Below are 22796 nucleotides of genomic sequence, written 5' to 3'. Positions count from 1 at the left end.
AGTATTGGAGGCAGAGCGCTGGAATCCCATTATCCATATGGATGAATTATCTTTCTTTTCTCCAGTATCTTACTTCAAATTAGTACCCACAATGGTTTGCAGTCTTAAGTTTTTGAGAACAACACAAGAACTCTCACCTTGGAGAAATAATGTATCACTTTGTACTTTTAAATCTGCAGAGGCACCAATTATCGGGTAGTGTTTTAAGATGAGGCTTCATCTGGTCTCTTGTATGTGAAAGATTCCATTGTGTTCTTTTAAGGAAGAGTACAGGAGTTATCACTGGTATTCCTTAATTGACTGACTTGGTTTTATGAAATCTCTGTTTATGGCAGTTCGTTGTTTACAAGTTCTTCACTTCTTCATTTCTTGCATCACAAATTGCTGTCGTATTTCAAATGCACCTGAGGATATTGTGAAAGATGCTAAATGCATCCAAACTGTGGTGATGTTATTTGCTCCATAATTCTTTGTGTCAAGGAGACTTGCACAGGGCAGATGAATACTTAATTTAATGACACAAACATATACTACCTCAATACTACTTTGAAGAATCAGCCTAGAAAACATGGGTCATAAATGCACAGCCTTCTGTCTTTGGGTTAGCTGGTGTTACTGAGTCATGGCTAACACCATACTACCTTGACAACTGCGGTTCCCATCTTTATTGTCTAGGATTATAACTAAACAAAGTAGAAGGATATTTGTTGGTTTATGGCAATCATAAATCTGAAGATTATGTGGGCACTAAATGTTACTAAGTAGAGTTCAGTGAGTATTTGTAGATTACTCATCTCCATTGGTGTACATTTGATTGGGAGGTTGGGTGTGAGTTCTCCTGCCTCAGAATATTCACTTTCCTGGCTAATGTTGGGAATTTGCTGTGATCAAATTTCTCTTTTTTAAGTGACTGTACTTCATTTGGCAATAACACAAGTTATGAAACCCACCAAATGAATATATGTTGATTTGCTTCAGTTTGGCATTGGTCAGTGCCAGGATGCTAAAGAAACAATGGATCTAAATGTATTACTAGTTTGTTATTGGATTTGTCTTACAAAAAAATCCTTTATTTGGGCAGTATGTTTGTTTGATAACATTGATTTGTACCAAACTTAATGGTTTGATCTTTCAATGTAACAGGATCTTGTATCAAAGATGCTTCATGTGGATCCACAGCGAAGGTTGACTACAACCCAGATTCTCCGGCACCCGTGGATCATTCATCGAGATCGACTCCCACAGTTTCACTTAAACCGACAGGATGCACCTCATCTAGTAAAGGTAAAACAAAAATGGCTATTGCAATTCATTCGTTACATATCAGCTCTTTGCACCCTATTTGACACTACATGACCCTAACACCAAAACCACCAGGTGATAATGGTCTTGCAGGAGCCTAGTTTAATATACAAAATGGGTGATAGTCATTGGCTTGTTGTCTGAAGTCTATATAAAATAAAAATCACTAACTAGACATGCTAAATACAACATGAATTAAGTAATTTTTGCTGTGTAAAATAAATGAAATTGAAAGGCAATTAATTCATTCATTCCAAACTTAGAAATTTTATTTTGTCATGGCTATTTTTCTAATATTTCAATGGGAAGTATGATTATTACAAACATTCATTACAGGTAATAGTTTAGAGCACATCTTGTCAACAGTGGATAAATTAAACTCATGTAATTTTTGATGTGTGACTGAAATGAATTTAATATACAGGCCATTTGAAATTTTAGACACAAATCTTTTAATGAACCCAGAAGCCTCTGACTAAGATGCATGAACTAGTAATTGAGCATGATGTATATCATGATGCACAATGATCATAATGAAGTGTTTAAGTTTTCATCCTACTTAGTTTTAGCTGCTCACATTACTATCTGGGGGGGCCAGGGGAGATAACAGCTCTGATTTAGCGGGCATGAACAAAAGTGAGCAGGGCATCTCCATGTCATAAACTGGTTCTGGTTTACAGCCATCCATAACTTGTTGTGACCATATGTTGGAAAATACACAAAGCTTCGTTCAGTGTGGTAACACTATCTATACACTAATATAAAAATGGCATCAAAGGCACAAGTCTGATAAAGATGAACAATTACTAAAAGTGGGGAGGGAGGGTGACATGGTAATGGAGTGTACAGAGTGCACTGAGAGAATTCAGCATTTTTCCAAGTTGCTTTTCAGATAAACCAAGTTGAGATCCTGTGTGCTGTCTTAGACTTAAGATTCCCATGCCACTATTTGAAGGAAGTTTTTTTCGGTGGTGTCAGTATTTATCCCTCAGATAATAGATATGAAACAAATGGTTTTAGTCAAATTCCACTATTTGTTGCAGCTTGTAGGTTAGCTGCTGCGGTCTTTATGTATTGGAGTTACTACAGTTTCAAAGTACTTCAAAGTAGACACTTTGGAACACTTGTGAAAGACCTTTTAAGGCAAATGATAGTTGTCAGGTAAAGCTGTATTGATTTATACAATGCAGAAGGAGCTCTTTGGTCCAACTCATGCATGCCTTGTTCCATATACTGTACCTGGGCTAGCGTCGTCTCACTGCAAACAGCCTTTCTCAATTAACCTTTGTAAGTTCATGGCTATGCTATTAAAAATTATCTTTGCCCCAGTTTAGTTTAATTTTCAGATCAGTCCAATTCTTTTTCATAATTCTTTGAAAACTAATAGAATTATAACCACTAATCCCAAAGTGCATACTACTGACACTTCAGTCACTTTCTCTACATCATTTCCCAGTAGAAGATCCAGTGTTGCCTCCTATGTAATGGGGCCATCTGTATGTTGCTTCAGAAATTTTCCAAATTCTTAGGACGATAGCAATCCCAGTCATATATAGGAACCTAAAACCACCTACTATTATTATTCTTATGACCATCTGTAATCTCCCAACATATTTGCTGCTCTAATTCCTGCTGAATGTTTTTGGGAGGAGGGGTTGTCAGCGATGTGAAGCTGCAGTAGAATCCCATCAAAGTGATTGTTCCCTTTTTGTTTCTGAACTCCACCCATATAGCCTCACTGGACATTCACCAGGATTATTCTGTGCTGGAGATTTTGCTAATCAGAAAAGCAACTCCCCCTCCTTCATTACCCTTACATCTTTCATGCCTCTAGCATCTGGACCATTGAGCTACCAGTCCTGCCCATCCCTCAAACATTTTTCTGTAATAACTATAACATTCCAGTCCTTGTATTCATGCCCTGAGCTCATGTCCCTTGCCTGTTGGGCTAATTCCTACCCTCACAAGCACATGGCAACAGGGAGTAATTCCAGAGATTACAACCTGATATCCTGCTTTATAATCATCTAACTTCCTGTGTACACTGCAGGACCTCACCCCTTTTCTACCTATGTATTGAGTATGAACATGCACAATGATTACTGGCTGCCCTCCTCCCCCTTTTATAATGTTCTGTAATATCTTTGGCCCTGGCTCACAGGAGGCAATATACCTCATTCAAGGCCACCGAGTCTCTTGTCTGTTACCCGAGCTATTGACTGTCCTGTAACTACAGCCTCCTTGTCTCTACCCACCCCTGCTCTGCATCAGGGCCAATCATGGTGCCACTGTTCTGGCTCCTGCTGTCAATTTTTTCCCCGCTCTGCAAGGTCATTTGCCACTCTTCCCCACCCCCCACCCCAACTGTATCCAAAGCAATATACTTGTTTGAGAGAGGAGCAACCACAGGAAAATAGCTTTCCCCTCCTGACACTTTCTTGTCTATCTGAGTGAAACTTTGTTGTAACCACCATCCTGAAACTCCTGTCCATAACACTTTCTGATCTTGCATGCACCTCAGTGAATCCAACTGCTGTTCCATCTGATCAATGCGGTCTGACATAGTCATAAAGGATGCTAGATTTCTCTGATGTCCCATACCTTGCTGGATGAGCATAACACTTCACTGATTGCCACCTCTGCCCCCTTTTAACAACTCAAGGAAAATGAAAAAATTCTTCTTTGCCTAACACAGTTGCTGTTCATCCTTCTCACTAAAGTCAGTAGTTTGTCCTCAACTGTAATGCTTCTAGAAATTGCTGTAATACCAGATATTGCCTTTCTTTTATTTGCTCCTAGCCCTCAAGTAATAAGACAAAGAGCTCCTCACCTGATACATGCTTTTTAAACTATCACTGCTGACCCTCCTTTCTGGGCCATATAGAATAAAGGTGAATGTAATCCGATTGATTTGGTGCAAAAAACATTGTGCTGGTGACTAGTTGACATTAAGTATCATGTCCTCATAGCTCATAATGCTTCTTATCGTATTATTATAGCTCATTTAAGATATTAGAAGTATTTTAAATTTGCTTAGTTACTTTGTTTCATTTTGATTTAAGCTTAGATATTTATTAGAATTAAGCAGAACCTCAAATTTTAAAATTGACTATGTACTTATAAAAGGAAATCTCACTTTACTGCTCTCAATGTGTTGTATACAAAGCTAGTTAGGGAGTTAAATGCCTTCTCAAAAATGACCTGATCCGGAAGCTTTCTTTAGGGTTTTCATAGAGAAAACTTTGTGAAACTGCAGAAGGTCAAATAAAACATGTATTTGATTCAATATAGAATTACCATGCATCTGAATATACATACATTTATTCTCACGATCAGCAATATACAACACGCGAACAACATTCTATAGCATAACTTACGGTGCAACAGTAGCTTAATAGTGATGAACAATAAACATACTTCCTTCAAGGAACATCCATTAACTATTTACCAATATTAAGAAACCTTAAGACTTTCAAGGGCAACTAAAAAGTGGCTAGCGATGGATGTATTTTACCATGTTTGCTCTATTGAAATCCAAATGAACCAGCACAGGAAAGGATTTTTAAAAAACTTACAAACAGGAAGTGATATTTGTACAAAACAAACAGCACCTCTAGAGGTAGCACACTCCCCATCTGACCTCCATGATGTCGAACTTAACTTCTGAAACTAAAAGTTAAATGATCATTTCATCTTTGCCAAGAGGATGAACAGTCTCTGACTAGTCTTGAAACTGTCTTACTGCACAGGCTTTAACTGTTCATCCTTGATGACATACTTGCTCGTGGTAACGTCTGATGAGCAAATCAGTGACAGTGGTGCTCACCCAGAATGATGATCGGCTGAGATACCTCTGAAGTGAGTTGTGCTCTGTTAGTACAACCTCCAACTCACTGCAGTCCCTCAGAGTCAAGAAAGAGATAGAGTTCTTCACTGAGGTTATTGCTTTGTGACGGACAGCATATCCTCTGCATTCACCTATCTTCGAACAACAAGATTCTAATCTTTGCCTGATTCAGTTGCTCTGTGCTGAGAGGTTGCTTACAAATGTGCCAACCACTGCAAAGGCTATATTTGGCTATTCCTACAATCTTCTCTTTCATATGGATGCTACTCTCACAATATTGGAAATGACTTGGGTGCTCATTCTTCACGACATTAGTCTTAAATGCACTGACAGTGGGCTGACAAGCACCATCGAGGCAGACTTCACTCATTATGACTCAAACTAGGTCTAGTCGTTGGGCATAAGGTACATCATGCTGAGCATTATGCTATTCACATACCTTATGTGCACAGATAGTGTCTCTGCCAAACAACAGGAGAATCTCAGCAGAAGAGTCAAGTGCGGGTGGGTGGGGGTTGTTCTTGTCAGCTATGCCCTTAAGATGTGAACAACTGCATGCTGCTTCAGGAGTTGGGGTTTCATCCTTGTTGGGAATATGGTTGCAGACAATGAAAATTGGCAGTGGTAAGCAGATGTCCTCTCTAATGACTTGGCAACAAATCTACCGGCTCTGCTTCCGGTAACTTCTGATATTCCAGAACATTGTTTGGAATACAGGTTTCCCCCGCCATCCGAAGGTAGAGCGTTCCTATGAAACGGTTCGTAAGCCGGAATGTCGTAAAGTGAAGAAGCAATTACCATTTATTTATATGGGAAAAAATTGTGAGTATTCCCAGACCCAAAAATAACCTACCAAATCGTACCAAATAACACATAAAACCTAAAATAACAATAACATATAGTAAAAGCAGGAATGGTATGATAAATACACAGCCTATATAAAGTAGAAGTACTTTTCCACGATCATTGCCGCACTGTTCTCCATAGCAAAAATCTCACGCAAGCGCTCTCAGCGGAAACACTCTCTCCAGTAACCTTTAAGCTATGAAGCTGCCAAATCATACCAAATAACACATAAAAATACACAGCCTATATAAAGTAGAAATAATGTATGTACAGTGTAGTATCACTTACTGGAATTGGGAAGACAGTGCCGAGCACACTGATGATGGTGTGTTAGGCTGAGTCGTCGGAGGTTGGGGTGGTGGGGTGGTGCAGTGGTCCCCACCCTCCAGGCCGCCGACTGATACCGATCCGCGAAGTGTGCGGCGGTGGCCAGGACGCACTCAACACATCTTTAAGAAAAAAGCCGAAATAAACAAGCTAATTAATTAGGTGCTGCCTGGCACATAAATGTTGGCCCAGATCAGAGGCCATGCAATCAGCAATTGCCTCTGATCTGGGCTGACATTTATGTGCCGGGCGGCACCTAATTAATTAGCTTGTTTATTTCGGCTTTTTTCTTAAAGATGTGTTGGGTATGCCCCGGCTACTGCTGCGTTCTCCGCGGCAACGTATTGGCCTGCGGCCTAGGGGTTGGGTTGTGGGACACTGGGGTGTCATCTCATTGTCATCTGTTTCCATCAGGGCAGGCAGGTCATCTTCTTCTGTGTCTACCTGCCTCGATATCGAGGTTTCTCATCTGCTGTGGCTGATGTGGAAGGCTTGAAAAACGACAGTATGCTTGACTGCTTAGCCTTGCACATTTTTCTATCATCTCATGCAGTTGCTTCATGTTCAGTTCCTGGACGACTTCACTTTCGGTCCGTTCGCTACTGCATTCGGTTTCGATTGTTATCCTTTCCTCTTCCAATTGCATCAGCTCTTCATCTATCAGTTCTTGGTCATGGGATGCCAAAATCTCTTCAACATCACCTTCGTCAGCTTCCACAAGCCAAACTCACTTTGTCCTTACTTCGTTCACCACGATCAAAATGCTTAATTATGTCTAGTTTTGCGCTAAGTGTAACACCCTTATGAGCTCTTTTAGGCTTTTCTGATACCTTAGATCTCATCTTGCTAATGGCTGCTCACAGGCACGTGTTTAAGCAATGCCGGCGAGAATGCCGTTCCGGGGGAGGAGCTTGGCTGCTTGGGCGCATGCTGCCTTTTTTCGTAACAGTGTAAACTCCTTCTGTTAGTGAAAACAGGTAACTAATGTAGGTCTTTCAAAACAGCAAGGTTTTGTAAAGCGAACGTTGGAAAAGTGGGGGACACCTGTATACAGGAAAGTAGCTACATGTAATGAATGCCCAGCTGGTTTGCTTGCCATGTTCTGATGCTGCTGTGCTGAAACCAGTAGCCCCAGGTGCTGGCCCTGAAGTTACAGCTGTATCTGGGTCTAATTCTTAAGTGCCAGTAGATTCTTGGCCAAGTTTCTTGGAGACACTGGTGCTTGCTGCGCCGAGTCAATTTGTGTTCTGCAATATATTGTTACTGCTTCTCTAGTTTTCCTTGCTGCCCTCCCCGGATTCTCCACCACTCTCTGGATGATTGTCTTGTCCACATTCAGACTGACTCTGCCTCAGGGCTTCTCTGCCCAGACTCAGCATATCACTCAAACCATGATTTATCACCTCAGCCTGGTGAAGGCTGTGCAGTTGGTTGTGGGGTAGCTTCTGTTGAAGGGTGAGCTACTGATTCACTTGGTGCACTGTTCAGCCTTTGTCTGCTCTTATTAAGTGGTGAACACCCACACATTTCCAAATTGGGTGACTTTGGGCACTTCTCACTTTGTACCTTAAATGAGAGTTCATCTTTGGGTTTGAATCTGAAGCAGAGGATGTAAGTTCAGGAGGAGGACTGGGTATAGAATTTAGCTTCTACACAAGCTTTCTCAATTAGCATTTCGGCTTTGCACTTAGCTATGCTGCTGTCATGGCTGTTTCCGCTCTGGCATGGACTCATGCTGCAGCATGGTTTTGCTTGAGTGTCACAAAGACGCAATTGAGGTGCCACATTCTGATCTGACCTCCATGGCTCAGTGATCGTGAAGAAGAGGACATTGTAACATGCAGCATTCAGACACTGCTCCAGTTCATGGCAGTGCCTTTGAGGGCAACTTATCTTTTCATTTCTACAGCTCTCGCAGTGTGTTGCATACAAAGCTAGGCAGGGAGTTAAAGACCTCAAAAATCACCCCAGCTGGAAGCTTTCTTCAGGGTTTATAATGATAAAACTTCGTGAAACTACTGAAAGTCAAGTAGAATACATATTAAATTCAAGGCAGAATATATCAATATTATCAATTGTTCTTATGATTAGCATTAAATAAGGTAATACACACATGCAACATATAGCCAAGCCATGGACTAGAGTGAACATCGATAGCTTAATAGCAACGAATGTAAATGTTTACCAATATTAAGAAAGATTAAGGCTCACAGATATGCTGTTTCAAGGGCAAATAGAGGATGGAGATGGATATCTTTCAACCATGTTTACTCCAAATCGAAATCCATATTAACCCATGCAGGAAATTGTTTTAAAAAGATAATGAACAGGAAGTGATTGTACAAAACAAATTGTATACAAAATGAGCAATGCTTGTAGAAGCAGAACACTTGAGCTTTGATGTGGAATTTCTGACAATTGTAATATCCATCTACTTTTGCTGTATTAGGTTTGTTTCAGTTTTCTATTGAAGGAAAGGTGTTACAAACATTAATATTGGAGTTCGCAGTTGAAAAAATTACTCGGGTGATATGTCTTTCATTCTCAGGATATCATAATGCTTTGCAGCAGATGAAATTGTTTTGTAGTATCGTGATTTTATGTGTAAACATGATAGCAAATTCCTGAGTAAAGTTATGTGCATATACTGAAACCTTACTGCTTTATCTTCACTCATGTTATTTTATATTTTTAAGGGGGCCATGGCTGCCACTTACTCTGCATTGAACCGCACACCGTTGCAGCCCGTTCTAGAACCTGTTGGCTGCTCAAACCTGGCTCAGCGAAGGGGTGTAAAGAAACTTACCTCAACTGCTCTTTAAAGTGACCTCTGCTGAAAACTGGACTGCAGCAGCCTTGGATGTATATCACAGAACAGTGTAAAGAAGAACTATCCCAGTTGCCTTTATATGCTGCTTTTTGCCTTCTGTTAGTCCTGCTTTGAACAATTGGATACCAGGATTTTGGGAATTTTGGATGGAATGTGAAGTGGAATCATAATTAGGATCAAAAATTATTTGGGTAAATGCATAGAAACTTGGCATTGCAATGAACACTGTATTACTTGTAAATTAGTAATAGGAGAAGCACTCTGAATCGTACTGAATTTTTATTGGGAATGTACAAATCCACCTGGGATGTTTTTGTTATTAATTTTTTAAGAAGTTGAGCACTTGAGTAATTGTATATCCTATACGTGTTAAAGCCTTGTGCCATGTTTGAATGTCATGACCTGGATGGAGGCAGTGACCCTTAACTGCATTTTCTCTCGAATAGTCCTCCCAATAGTTTTCTGAATCATCGGTTAATTTTCACACTAATACGATCACTATACCATGGTTGAAATTTCCTTGGGGTACTGTTAAGTAGCTGAGGGACAATACCTCTTCTTACCTGCATCTTGAGTTGATTTTTAACTACTGTACCCAATATGTTACTGTAATCCATGGATCATCCAGAAGGCAAACTATCAACTTGAGCACGTATTATGAAAACTCTTACTTTTGTGTGAAAGTATGTTTTATAAAGTAATTTTTCATTTTATATATAGCTTAGCGTGAAATGGTGAAGGGGATGGTCATTTTTTTTTTGCTGCTTATTGTGCTGTTGAACAAAATAGACTGAATTTCTCAAATGGGTTCACATGGGCACTTGAGTTGCAGTGAGGGAAAATAGAAATGAAGATCTTTTGCTGTGTATCCATTATACCTTCATCTCCTCCATTCTTTATGTAATATTTTCAAGATATTGTAGCCTTAATCGATTCCTTATAATTGATGGGATAGGATTGCAATAGAGTCAAATGCATATTAAGTGTTGTCATCCAGCTATCAAAGCTTGAAGGGAAGTTGTAAAGATGATGGGTGAAGTTATTTTGAATTTTCAAATCTACTTGGTGAGTTTTTAAAAATGCAACAGTATCACAGATGTAATATTTTTCTACACTTCTATACAAATCAAGCTTTATACTGGACTCTACAGCGTAGCAAAGCACTGAAGTGGACATATGAGGATTTTTTATACTGTCTTTACCAAAGCGTGAATTTGGTAGCTGAAGTCAGATTCAGCTGATATTGCTACCATTTTAACTGGATTGACCAGAATAGTCAATGCTGAAAAAGATTGACTTAATTGTGCCTAATTTTGGTACAGCATCAGAATGTTTTCATTTGAGTTTAATGTTACCTAAGCTGATTTGAGGGTAACTGAAGTGGAAACAGTTTTTTTTTAACATTACTTGTGTCACTCCTTATGGACTGACAATTTTTTGTAATCATGCAGAAAAACAAATTTATACAGAATAAATCTTCAAACATTAAAATTATGCTGTAATTTACTTCTGACCTTTAAGTTTTGCTTTTGAATGACTTAATGTGTTAATTAGTGGGTTATTTCATTACTTGAAAAATGGATTCAGCTTGGAATTTGACACTTCCATTTTTTAATGCAGAAAGGCAATTGAGAACCTACGTATCTTTTGGAAAAGCTACCCAGTGAAGCTTCCTTATCTCACATTCCCATAGCAATAACACTTGTTTTCCTTTTCCCAAATGTATTCAGTTATCATTTAGGCAGTGCATTCCAGGTGATTATTACTGCTAAATTGAATTCTGTTCATCTTTCCTCAGTTCTTTTGCCGAATACCACTAATGTCCCCTGACTCTACTTCCAGGGTAATCAGAATCTCTGTATTTTAGCAATTAACTAATAAACAATTTCTTTCATTTCCTCAGAGGCTCTTTGTTCTCCCCCTCTATTAGTTTAACTAATAAATGTTACATTTTTTTCTTGCTTGCTGTTCCTTCATCTGAATTAGGGACATCCCTCTCTGGCCTGAACCTATCATTTCTTAAGCTATCTTCAAGTGTTTTTATGAAAAAGTAGATTTTCTGCCTCAGCAACTGTTATTGCAAGTCTGACCAAGATTGAATCAAAAACTTTGAGCTATAATCCAGACTGAAAAGCCTACAGTACTGAGAGAGTTACAGCAATCTTAGAGTTAATGGCTCAGATCTGTGTTTACCATTGACCTTGGCGAAAGATAGTACTGATTTCCTGCTGAGAAGCTGCTACATAATTGTGGCCAGCTACTCAATGGTGATGTCCTGCAGTATGGCATGGTCGTCTCATAAATCATGTACTACCCCAAGTGATCTGACATAACATCGCTATATAGATCTGGTCATTTCTCATTGCCATTTGAAAGACCTTATGAATATTTTGATCCTGAATCATCATCATTACTTCAGTGATTTGGACTTAGTATTTCATTTGACTGTAAATTGGTCCAGAATCCAAAAGTTCCAAACACTTACATTACTGAATAGGATCATCTTTCTTTGCACCTCCAACTTCCTTTGTGTGTTCTATTACAAAAATTGCACATATTTAAGTGATACCGATCTTCAGTTCAATCTTATTCCTTTTGCTCTGTTAAGATCAAATGATTGCAAAATCACTTCAAGCATGCTGCTCACATGAGCTGAAAACTGTATGAATTAATTTGGTTTGTTTTTTCACTTGCCACCTTGATTTCAACAATACAATTTTCCTTTTTTGCATAGTTCACTGTGGAGCTGCTCTGAATTTACATTAAAGTTAAAATGGCACCCAGTTCTTCAATCCATTTTTGAATAAGGCCATTTTCCAATTAATTGTAACAGTGTTTTGTGATGACAGTCTAATTGTTCTCATTTAAAGCTGATATCATGACACAACAGCATTCCCTCTGCCTCATTTTCTCCTGTTCCCAATAATGTTCTCAGGGAGACCCCTGGAGTTGAGAATGATTCAGAAGAAATATTAAGTGTAGCCCCTTTGAGGGGGAGGAGGTGGAAAATGTGTTGCACTAAGCATACCATGGCTATATTTATCACAGAATGGTGTCCATATTCAATAACAAAAACAACACTGATCTAGTATACAGCAAATAGTAAAAGACATGTATTTCCTTTAACCCTGAGACCATAAGACAAAGGAGCAGAAGTTGGCCATTCGGCCCATCGAGTCTGCTCCACCATTTTATCATGAGCTGATCCATTCTCCCATTTAGACCCACTCCCTCGCCTTTTCACCATAACCTTTGATGCCCTGGCTACTCAGATACCTATCAATCTCTGCCTTAAATACACCCAATGACTTGGCCTCCACTGCCGCCCGTGGCCACAAATTCCATAGATTCACCACCCTCTGGCTGAAAACCATGGTTTCCTTTCTACTACAGACAGCAGCCCTTAATTGCATCTTTTCTATTTCTCCTATCTCTTTCCCCCTTTCTCCCTGAATAGAAGAAACATAAAGTTCCTCTGGTAACTTCCAAACATGAGAAAGTCTGTAGATGCTGGAAATCCAAAGCAGCGCACACAAAATACTGGAGGAACTCAGCCGGTCAGGCAGAAATTTATGAAGAGGATTAAACAGTCAATGTTTCTGGCCGAGACCCTTCTTCAGTCCTGAAGAAAAGTCTTGGTCTGAAATGTCGACTACTTACTCTTTTTCATAGATGCTCCCTGACCTAACTTCATCCAGTGTTTTGTGGGTGTTACTCAAGTAACTTGCTTTTTCTGCTTGTGTCAGAATGGACTTGTCTGCTCTAGACCATCCACCTGTAATGATTAAGTTTTTCTCTCTGCTAGTGTAGCTTAACCTCCAGGGTATTTCCTACAACTTCACAATTAGCAGCTTCTATGTTCTTTCTGTTCTCTTAACTACTGCTATTATTAATCTACCAACTGCACAAATTTAACAACTTATCCCTATGGCAACCCTGGTTTCAATCTGCTACAGTTCTATTCAAAAGAAATGCTCTCTCTGTGTTTGTCGCCTCTCCTAAAGAAGGATCCTCAACATTAATGTTGTCTCTTTCTGTAAGCACTGGTCTATTGTATTTTTATTTTTGGAATAGGTTGTCATTTGAGTATATCTGAATATGTTGAGCAAAAATGCAAAAAACCTACATTTTTCCCTCAAGACCCTAATATCAGAGTCCATAACCATAGCGTCATAGAGTACCACAGTACCAAAGTAGGCACTTCGGCTCATCTAATCCATGCCGAACTGTTACCCTGCCTTGTCATAACAATCTGTACCTAGACCATATTCTTCCATACTCCTCCCATCCATGTACTTATCCAAACTTCTCCTCAATATTGCAATCAAACCTGCATCCACCACTTCCACTGGGAGCTCTTTCCACACATGCAACATCCGCTGAGTGAAGAAGAGCTCCTCTGGGTCCTCTTAAATTTCACTTATCGTTTCTAATTCCAGTCTTGCCCAACCTCAGTTGAAAAAGGCTGCTTCTATTTACCCTATTAATATCCCTCATAATTTTGTATACGTCTATCAAATCTCCCTCATTCCTCTACGCTCCAGGAACTGAAGTCCGAACCTATTCAACCTTTCCCTGTACCTCAAGTTCCAGCAACATCCTTGTAAATTTTCTCTGTACTCTTTCAATCTTATATAGTATGTTTTCTGTAGGTATATTTCCAGAACTGCACACAATACAACAAATTTGGCCTCAGCAATATCTTATACAACTTCAGAATAACATCCCAACTCTTGTACTCAATCCTTTTGATTTATGAAGGCCAATGTGTCAAAAGCTCTATTCAACCCCATCTAGTTGTGATGCCATTTTCAACAAACTATAGATCCATATTCCTAGATTCCTTTGCTGTGCCATATTCCTCAATGCCCTATTGTTCACTGTGTACATCCTCTCCTGGTTTGTCCTCCCCAAAGTGCAACTTCTCACACTTGTCTGCATTAAATTCCATCTGTCATTTTTCCAGCTGGTCCAGAACCCACTGCAAGCTTTGAGAGCCTTCCTTGCTGTCCACTACACCCCCAGTTTTCTATTCCCCAAAAAAAAGTTACAGGACTTTTAGCAGTTTGAAGGATAAATGCCTACAAGTATCAAAATATTTGAATGGAAGTTCCAGAAAGTATGTAGTACGAGTAATGCATCTATTTCAAACCTCCCTTGTTCTAGCTGTCATGGATACAAGATGTGGATATGGTAATATGTTTACTAAGGTATTTTTAAAAAATGAGAAACATGAATAGGTAGTAATGGCTCCAGATCGGTAAGATTCTTATTGATCTGATTTTTGGCTTCAACTCCACATTCCTGCCTGATCCTAATAACCTCTACTCCAGCTGGTCCCAAATGTTGTCTTGCTGTTGAATATATTTACAGTTTTAGTGTTTTCACCTTTGAGCTTTCTTGTGATATGTTGACATTTTTGGTTTTTACTTGCATATTGAAGTGGGTCAGATTGTGTTGCTGGGTAATGTTGGCAGCAATGAGCTATATGCAAGTGAGTGATTTTTAAAGGCTTAAGGGCTGGGTGATTTGAATGGGATACTGTTGTATGGTGTATTTGCATAACTGATTTTGCCTCCTGTATGAAGACTTTCCATTTAGACCATAAGACCAAAAAATGTAGGAGCAGAATTAATCCATTTGGCCCATCGAGTCTGCTCCGCTCCATTTTCACTCTCAGCCCCAATCTCATGTCTTCTCCCGATATCCCTTCATGCCCTGACTAATCTGTCAACCTCTGCCTTAAATATATCCAATGACTTGGCCTCCACAGCCGTCTGTAGTAATGAATTCCACAGATTCACCACTTTCTGGCTAACAAAATTCCTCCTCTTCTCAATTCTAAAATTCTGAGGCTGTGGCCTCTGGTCCTAGACAACACCTCCACGGGAAACATCCTCTCCACATCCACTCTATCAAGGCCTTTCACCATTTGATAGGTTTCGATGAGGTCACTCCTCAATCTTCTGAATTCCAGTGAGTACAGGCACAGAGCCATCAAATGCTCTTTATATAACAAATCTTTCATTCCTGGAATCATTTTTGTGAACCTCTGTTGAAACCTCTCCAATGTCAACATATCCTTTCTTAGAAAAGCGGCCCACCACAGCTTTCAATACTCCAAGGGAGGCCTCTTCAGTGTTTTATAAAGCCTCAACATTGGATCCTTGCTTTTATTTTCTAGTCCTCTTGAAATGAATGCTAACGTCGCATTTGCCTTCCTACCACTGATTAATTAACTTCAAATTAACTTTGAGGGAATCCTGCACAAGGACTCTGAAATCCCTTTGCACCTCTTTTTTTTAACTTTCCTCTCCATTTAGAAAATAGTGTATGTTCTTCCTACTTCTACCAATGTACATGACCATACTCTTCCCAACACTGTATCCATCTATCACTTTGCCCATTCTCCTAATCTAAGTCCTTCTGTAACCTCTCTACTTCCTCAAATCTCCCTGCCCCTCCACCTATCTTCTTATCATCTCCAAACTTTGCCATAAAGCCATCAGTTCCCTCATCCAAGTCTTTGACATAACGTAAAAAGATGCGGTCCCCACACAGACCCCTGTGGAACACCACTAGTCACCCTCAGCCAACCAGAAAACCCCTTTATTCCCGCTCTTTGCTTACTACTAATCAGCCATGCAAGTATCTTTCCTGTAATACCATGGACTCTTAACTTGTTCAGCAGCCTCATGTGTGGCACCTTGTCAAAGGCCTTCTGAAAGTCCAAGTACACAACATCCACCAATTCTCTCCTTTGTCTATCCTGCCTGTTATTTCTTTAAAGAATTCCAACAGATTAATCAGGCATGATTTTCCTTTGAAGAAACCACACTGACTATGGCCTATTTTATTATGTACCTCCAAGTACCCTGAAACCACATCCTTAATAATCAACTCCAACATCTTCCCAACCACTGAGGTCAGACTAACTGGCCTATAATTTCCTTTCTTCTTCCTCTCTCCCTTCTTGGAGAGTTAGGTCATATTTGCACTTTTCCAGTCCTCTGGAACCATGCCAGATCTGAGTGATTCTTAAAAAATCATTACTAATGCCTCCACAATCTGTTCAGCCACCTCTTTCGGAACCCTGTGGAGTATACCATCTGATCCAGGTGATTTAGTCTACCTTCAGACCTTTCAGCTTCCCAAGAACCTTCTGTCTAGTAATGGTAACTTCACACACTTCTGCCCCAACACTCAAACTTTCACCATACTTATTCAGCCTGTCCACCATTTCTTTGTCCTCCATTACTGCCTCTCCAGCATCATACTCCAGCTGTCAGATACTCACTCTCTCCTCTCTTTTACACTTTATGTATCTGAAGAAACTTTTGGTATCCTCTTTAATATTATTGGCTGGATTACCTTTGCATTTCATCTTTTCCTTAATGACTTTTTTAGTTGCCTTCTGTCAGTTTTTAAAAGCTTCCCAATCCTCTAATTTCACACTACTATTTGCTCTCTCTTTGGCTTTCATGTTGACTTTGGCTTCTCTTGTTAGCCTTTCTGTTGGAGGCTGTGCAAGAGGACAACTGGAAATGTCTCTGGCAACAGAAAGTTGATTGCTGGGGGGAGAGGATGAGTTGATGAAATGGAGAAAGAATCTTAAAAAGAAATTATGCTAACACATGCGTTTCCTTAGACATTTATGAAATATTAATAAATTCATATTACTGTGGGCATTAAGAGTGTTCTTGCAACTAGGGAGCAGAAAGTATATAATTGTTATGAGACTACTCTATCATTGCTATCACGTTGCCAGTCACATCACAGAAAGCAGCCCACTTGGTGGGGCTGTTGTTCAGACAGATGGAACTGCCACCAGTTGTGCTTAATGATAGAAAGGAAGCAGTGGTGGCAGGGATAACTAAGGAGAATATGTGCAGTGAAAGAAGTTTATTGATGTATTATTTAGCAATACAGAGTGGCGTAGGCCTTTATGACCCTTTGAGCCAAGCCGCCTCAACGACCTCTGATTAACCCTAACCTAATCACAGGACAATTTACAATGAGCAGTTAAACCTTCCTGGTATGTCTTTGGACTGTGGAAGGAAACTGGAGCACCCAGGGAAAACCCATACATTCCACGGGGAGGACATACACACTCCTTACAGACGGTGCTGGAATTGAACTGCGAACTCTGAAACACCTCAAGCTGTAGTTGGATGGATGTTTGTGGCATTGTTCCATGGACCTTCAACTTTGACATATAAGATGGTGCATATAAACACCAACAGAAATTGCTTTCAGGTGCTTGCAGCAGAAGTTGCTGCTGCACTGGTAATTGATATTCTATAGGCCAGTATGTTCATTGCAGGTTTTGGGCTCCAGCTTCAGTTCCAATTGGGAAACATTGGTGCACAGACAGGTAAGGATTTCTAAGGCTCCAGACTACCTTTCTCCAAAGCTGCAGGTCTGATGTAACTGTACCCTAAAGAGAAAAGGTGGGGGAATGGACAAGATTCATGTATGCCTTGACCAATAGCTGATAGAGTACCTGAAACCCTGCTGGCCCAGAGCAATTAAATGTCTGGTCCAAGTATTGGTGAACCCTACAAGGGTGCATACAATGAGACAAGTCCTCTGTATGTCACCAAAGATGCACCTGATAAATGTAGGTAACACTGTCTCAAATATGGCTGAAGCCTAACATTTGAATATAACAATTCCAGGTTTTTGAGGCTGGAATTTGGAGAGCATAAGATATGGGAGCAGAATTAGGCCATTCCATCTTGGCTAATTTATTATCCCCCTCAACCCCATTCTGTCTTTCTCTCCATAACCTTTGATTCCCTTATGAATCAAGATTATCTATGTCTGCTTTGAATATACTCAATTACTTGGCCACCTACTGTCTATGGCAATGAATTCCCCAGATTGACCACGCTCCGGCTAAAGAAATTCCTCCTCATTTCTGTCCTAAAGGGGATGTCCTTCTATTCAGAGGCTGTACCCTCTGGTACTATACTCCCTCGCCACATCCACTCTATTATTATTTAATGGATTTCAGTGAGATCCTCCTGCCCCCCACTTAGACTTGTAAACTCCATCGATTACAGGCCCAGAGCCACCAAATGCTCCTCATACGTTGACCCTTTCGTTCTCAGGATTGTTCTTGTGAATCTGCTCTGGACTCTCTCCAACACAAGCACCTCCTTTCTTAGATAAGGGGCCCAAAACTGCTCACAATACTCCAAGTGAGGGCTGATCAATGCCTTTATAAAGCTCCAGCATTACAACCTTGCTTTTATATTCCAGTCCCCTTGAAATGAATGCTAACATTGCATTTGCCCTCCTTACCATCAATTCAACCTGCAAGTTAACATTAAGAGAATACTGCACCAGGATTCCCAAGTGCCTTTGCACCTCTGATTTCTGAATTTCCTTCCTGTTTAGAAAAACGTACACCTTCTACCAACTGCATGACCATACGCTTCTCTATACTATATTCCATCTGCCACTTCTTTGCCTATTCTAATCTAAGTCCTTCTGCAGGTTCACCGTTTTGTCAACACAGCCTGCCCCTCCACCTGTCTTCATATCTCCACAAAGCTATCAATTCTGTCACCAAAATCATTGACATCCTTTTCATGTCATTTCCTTTTCTAGATCTCCCTATCTCCTTCCTAGAGCTTAGGCTAACCACAAACGTGCAATACAAACCCATAGACTATGGGTCTATGACTATACTCCCTGCCATCCTCCCATAAGGATACCATTCCTCTGTCCCAGTTCTTCCATTGCCATTGCATTTGCTCCAATGAAGGATATTCTGAATAGGAGCTTCTGATTTGCCATCTACCATGGTGGAGAGAGCCCTTAATGGGGTTTGATTCTCACACCCCTGCTCTGATCACCTCTTCCACTGGACAGAGCAAAATCAGCTCCCCTGCTCCATACCTGCCACTGCACCAGCCTCCACATTCAATGGATAATACTATGCATTTTCACCAGTTTCATCAAGGTTTCACACTAGACCCATATGGACTTCCCTTCCCAGCATCTCGAAAGAATCCTTCCTTTCATAACTACAAACACGAGATTCTACAGCTGATGGAAACCCAGAGCAACACAAACAAAAAGCTGTGGGAAAGCATCTATGGAAATGAATAAATGGTCTAGGTTTTGGTTCAAGTTCCTTCACCAGCACTGGAAAGGAAGTGGGGGGGGGGTGACACCAGAATAAAATCGTGGGGGGAGGGGAAGGAGGACAAGCTGAAAGGTGTGGTAGGTGCAGTCAGGTGGGTGGGGAGGGGGTGAAGTAAGAAGGTGGGAGCTGATAGGTGGAAAAGGTAAAGGGCTAAAGAAGAAGGAATCTGATAGGAGAGGAGAGTGGACCATGGGAGAAAAGGAAGGAGGTGGAGCATCAGGGGTGAGGGAAGAGGTAGGACGCCAGAGTAGGGAATGGGGGGGGGGGGGGAGAGGAGAATTGACAGAAGGAGAAATCGATATTCATGACATCAGGTTGGAGCCTACCAAGATGGAATGTGAGGTTTTGCTGCTCCACCTTGAGAGTGCTCTCATCATGGCAGATGAGGAGGCCATGTACTGGCAGGTCTGAACGGGAATGCTGACAGGAACAGATATGGTTGGCCACCGGGAAATTAGAGTTTTTGCAGATGGTTGTAGATTCTCAACAAAGCAGTCCCCTAGTTTATGCTGGGTCTCACCAATGTAGATGCTGCATTGGGAATGTCAGAAACAGTAGCCGACCCCAACAGACTTGCAAGTGAGGTGTTGCCTCATCTGGAATCTGGAAGGACTGCTTGAGGCCTTGAATGGGGGTGAAGGAGGAGGTGAATGGGCAGGGGTGGATCAGGGGGGAGGGATGAATGGAGAAGGGAATCATGGAGGGAGTGAACCCTGTAGAAAGTGGAAGGTGAGGCAGAGCTAAAGATGTGTTTGGTGGTAGGAAACCATTGGTGGAAGTTGTGGAGCCTTCCCAGATACTGCAGGCACAAAGATACTGAGGAAAGAGAAAAGCATTTTTACAGGAGACATGACACAGGACAGGATGGGAAGAGGTATAGTCGTGATAGCCTTGGGAATTGGTAGGTTTATAAACAATATCAGAAGACTTTTTATCTCCAGAGAGAGAGAGAGGGGTCGAGGAAGGTGTCAGAAATGGACCAAGTGAATTTAAGGGCAGGGTGGAAGTTGGAGGCAAAGTTGATGAAATTGACGAGCTTAGCATAGGCGCAGCAAGCAGCACCAATGCAGTCATCAACGTAGCACAGAAACATTTGAGAAGCGTTACCGGGGGGGTTGGAACATGAACTGTTCCACGTAGCCAGCAAAACGGTAGGCATAGCTAGGGCCCATGTGAGCGTCTATGGCTACCCCTCAAGTCTGGAGAAAGTGGTGGGAGGAGCCGAAGGAAAAATTATTGAGGGGGAGGACCAGACAGAGGAGGGTGATGGTGGAAGGGAACCGGTTGGGTATTTTGTCAAGAAGGAGGCAGAGAGCTTTGAGGCTTTCTTGATGGGAGACAGACTTTCATAATAGCCTAGTCAGCTCTTCCATCTCCATCGACCACTCCGTGTCTTATGGCACTTTCGATGCATTAAATGCACATTCATCCATTCATCTCTACCCTCCCACCCACCGGGGATGCAAGCTGTCTTTCCAGGTAAAGGAGTTGCAATTTTTCTACTGTGCTGTACTACAATCTGTTATTTATTGAGCTACAGTGCAGAGTAGGCCCTTCTGGCCCTTTGAGCTTTGCCCCCAACAATCCCCTGATTTAATCCTAGCCTAATCACGGGACAATTTAGAATGACCAATTATATCTTTGGACTGTGGGAGGAAACTGGAGCACCCGGAGGAAACCCACGCGGTCACGGGGAGAACGCACAAACGTCTTACAGGCAGTGGCGGGAATTGAACCCGTTGCTGGTACTGTAAACAGTTGTACTAACCAGTATGCTACCGTACCACCTTATGTTCACAATGTCGTCTCCTTTACATTAGAGAAACCAAACACACTGTGATTGCTTTGTAGTGCAACTGTTCAATTCCTAGTTCTGAAGAGGCGTCTTCGACCAAAAGCAGTAACTGTTTCTCTTCCCACAGATGTAGCCTGTCTTGTTAAGCATTTCCAGCATTTTCTGTTTTAATTCAGTTGATGATTGGCAGAGATTTGGTGGGTGGGAGGGTGTTTATGTGCTGAATGATATGGGGTATGACTTCCTATTCTTCAAAATTGTTCCGCAGGATCTTCTAATTTTGACAACACACTAAGTGCTGGTGGAATTCGAGTTGCAACTATGGACGGAAATGAACAGTCAATGTTTCAGGCTGAGACCCTTCATTAGGACTGAAAAGAAAGAGGTCAGAAGCTTGAATAAAAGGGTGGAAGTGGGGGGAGGGCGAGTTATCTGACCTGCTACGTTCCTTCAGTAATTCTTGTTTCTCCAGATTTCCAGCATCCGCAGTCTCTCTCTTGTTTCTAAATTTGACAGTTTGGCTACTCTCAGTACTGAATTGGATTTTGGCTTAGGGTTTTGTACTCATTCTTGGGAGTGGGATTTGAACTCTTGACGTGGCTTTAAAAGTGGCAACTGGAATTTTTTTTTTGCTTGGTATCAATAGCCTGATCCACTGGTAAAATACCCTTGTATGACAATTGCAAATGTTGTTTTCGGAATTGGGGAGTGTACATGAAAAGCTTATCTTGTATACTGTTCATACAGATCAAATCATTACAGTGTTTGAGGTAGGACAGAATGAAGAATAACTTATAAAAGTTATAGAGAAAGTGGGGTTTGGGGTTGACATTCGTCTGTCTCGAAGGACAATGGGTGACGATCATCACCACAAGCCTGGGCGGAAGGTATGGAGATCCCAAGATGCCCAGTCATTCAGATCCCCCTCTCGGCCTCACTAGCGGTCCAAAGGAAAGATTATGAAGCAATACGTTTGGCACCAGCTTGGCTGCAGGAGCTGCTGGAAGGATGTTCAATGACGTCCAACTGCCTGAGGGATTCCACTCTAGACTTGCTGTCTGGGTTTACTTCCATAGCTGCCGTCTCTCCCGAGGCTGCCCACAAGGCAGTGGGGTTATTTACCCACTGCAGGGGATCTGGTTCACGAGCACCAGGGCAGGAACACACCCCGGTGGTCCTGTGCGCTACGTGTGCAGGGGCCAGACCTCCTCCCCGTCCTCTGTAGTTCTGCCTGAGTCCAAAAGGAGTCCAGTTTCCCTGTGTCACCAGTACAACAGTTCATCTATCGTACTAGGGAACCACCTCATAGCCGAAAACAGTGAGATAGAAACTGTTCGAGCCAGGTGGTAAAAAAGGGAGAATGACTGGGGTGGGTAGGATCTTTGACTATGGTGGCTGCTTTACAGCTATAGCAGTGAGGAGTACTGTAGACTGTACTGTACAGATTGACTTTCATGATGTGCTGAGTTCATCCACTCTACAGTTTCTTGCAGTCACATGCACTACAGTTGTGTATCAGATAGGATGCCTTCTACTGTGCGTTGAAAAAAATTGATAGGGCCGTGCCAATTCTCTTCCCCTTCTGAGGAAGTAGAGGGATGAGTGAGCTCTCTTGGCGTCGTGTCCACATGGAAGCCATTGCTGTATTTGTATGTGCACCGGCCCGCCCCCCCATCCCCATCCCCATCATGTC

At 41.4% G+C, this 22796-nt stretch overlaps 1 protein-coding gene across 6 annotated transcripts in view; it reads left to right on the top strand.

The window, feature by feature from the left end:
- Nucleotides 1–11050, top strand: part of LOC140199141 (ribosomal protein S6 kinase alpha-3) — a 139527-nt gene extending 128477 nt beyond the window's left edge. For all 6 annotated transcript variants that reach the window (XM_072260728.1, XM_072260731.1, XM_072260730.1 and 3 more), the window contains 2 exons: nucleotides 1144–1284; nucleotides 9019–11050. In XM_072260728.1, the coding sequence (XP_072116829.1) occupies nucleotides 1144–1284; nucleotides 9019–9144 (267 nt within the window). In that variant the 3' untranslated portion in view covers nucleotides 9145–11050. The remainder of the gene's footprint in view (nucleotides 1–1143; nucleotides 1285–9018) is intronic.
- Nucleotides 11051–22796: the final 11746 nt, after the last annotated feature.

Source organism: Mobula birostris, chromosome 6 (genome assembly GCF_030028105.1).
Source record: "Mobula birostris isolate sMobBir1 chromosome 6, sMobBir1.hap1, whole genome shotgun sequence".
Taxonomy (NCBI): domain Eukaryota; kingdom Metazoa; phylum Chordata; class Chondrichthyes; order Myliobatiformes; family Myliobatidae; genus Mobula; species Mobula birostris.
The sequence above is the reverse complement of the archived record's forward strand: the minus strand, read 5'-3'. Positions and strand labels throughout refer to the sequence as shown.